This window comes from Gekko japonicus, unplaced genomic scaffold (genome assembly GCF_001447785.1).
Source record: "Gekko japonicus isolate JY-2015 unplaced genomic scaffold, Gekko_japonicus_V1.1 scaffold93289, whole genome shotgun sequence".
NCBI lineage: Eukaryota > Metazoa > Chordata > Lepidosauria > Squamata > Gekkonidae > Gekko > Gekko japonicus.
Window position 1 is genome coordinate 1 of NW_015255677.1, and position 475 is coordinate 475.

The following is a 475-nucleotide window of genomic DNA, read 5'->3' on the forward strand; positions in this document are numbered from 1 at the left end:
TCGTGGTCGTCCTCGGCCTCCTCTAAGCCCCGGTGCTGCCTCCAGCGCATCGGGAAAGGCTTACTTCGGATCTTCCTCTCCGGGTCGCCGTGGTCCACCATCCGGGCGATTTTGTGAATGGCATAGGCCAGGTACATCACCGAGGGGGTGGAGACGAGGATGATCTGGAAGACCCAGAACCGCACGTGCGAGAGCGGGGCAAACGCATCGTAGCAAACGTTCTCGCAACCTGGCTGCTCCGTGTTGCACACAAACTTGCTCTGCTCGTCGTAATAGATGGATTCCCCTCCCACCGCCGTGAGGACGATGCGGAAGACGATCAGCACGGTCAGCCAGATCTTCCCGACAAACGTGGAGTGGTTGTGGATCTCCTCTAGTAGCCGCGTCAAGAAACTCCAGCTCATGGTGGTCAGCAACTATAATCTGAAGTCAGAAAGGAGGGAAGGGAGAGAACAAGGAGACGTTTACTATCTCG

General features: G+C 57.1%; 1 protein-coding gene across 1 annotated transcript; it reads right to left on the reverse strand.

The window, feature by feature from the left end:
• Positions 1-5: 5 nt before the first annotated feature.
• On the reverse strand, positions 6-404 carry LOC107125459 (gap junction gamma-1 protein-like; the record flags this gene model as incomplete). The annotated part of the gene is made up of 1 exon (XM_015428878.1): positions 6-404. A coding segment is annotated over exon 1 (399 nt), but the record flags the coding sequence as incomplete, so codon positions are not given.
• Positions 405-475: the final 71 nt, after the last annotated feature.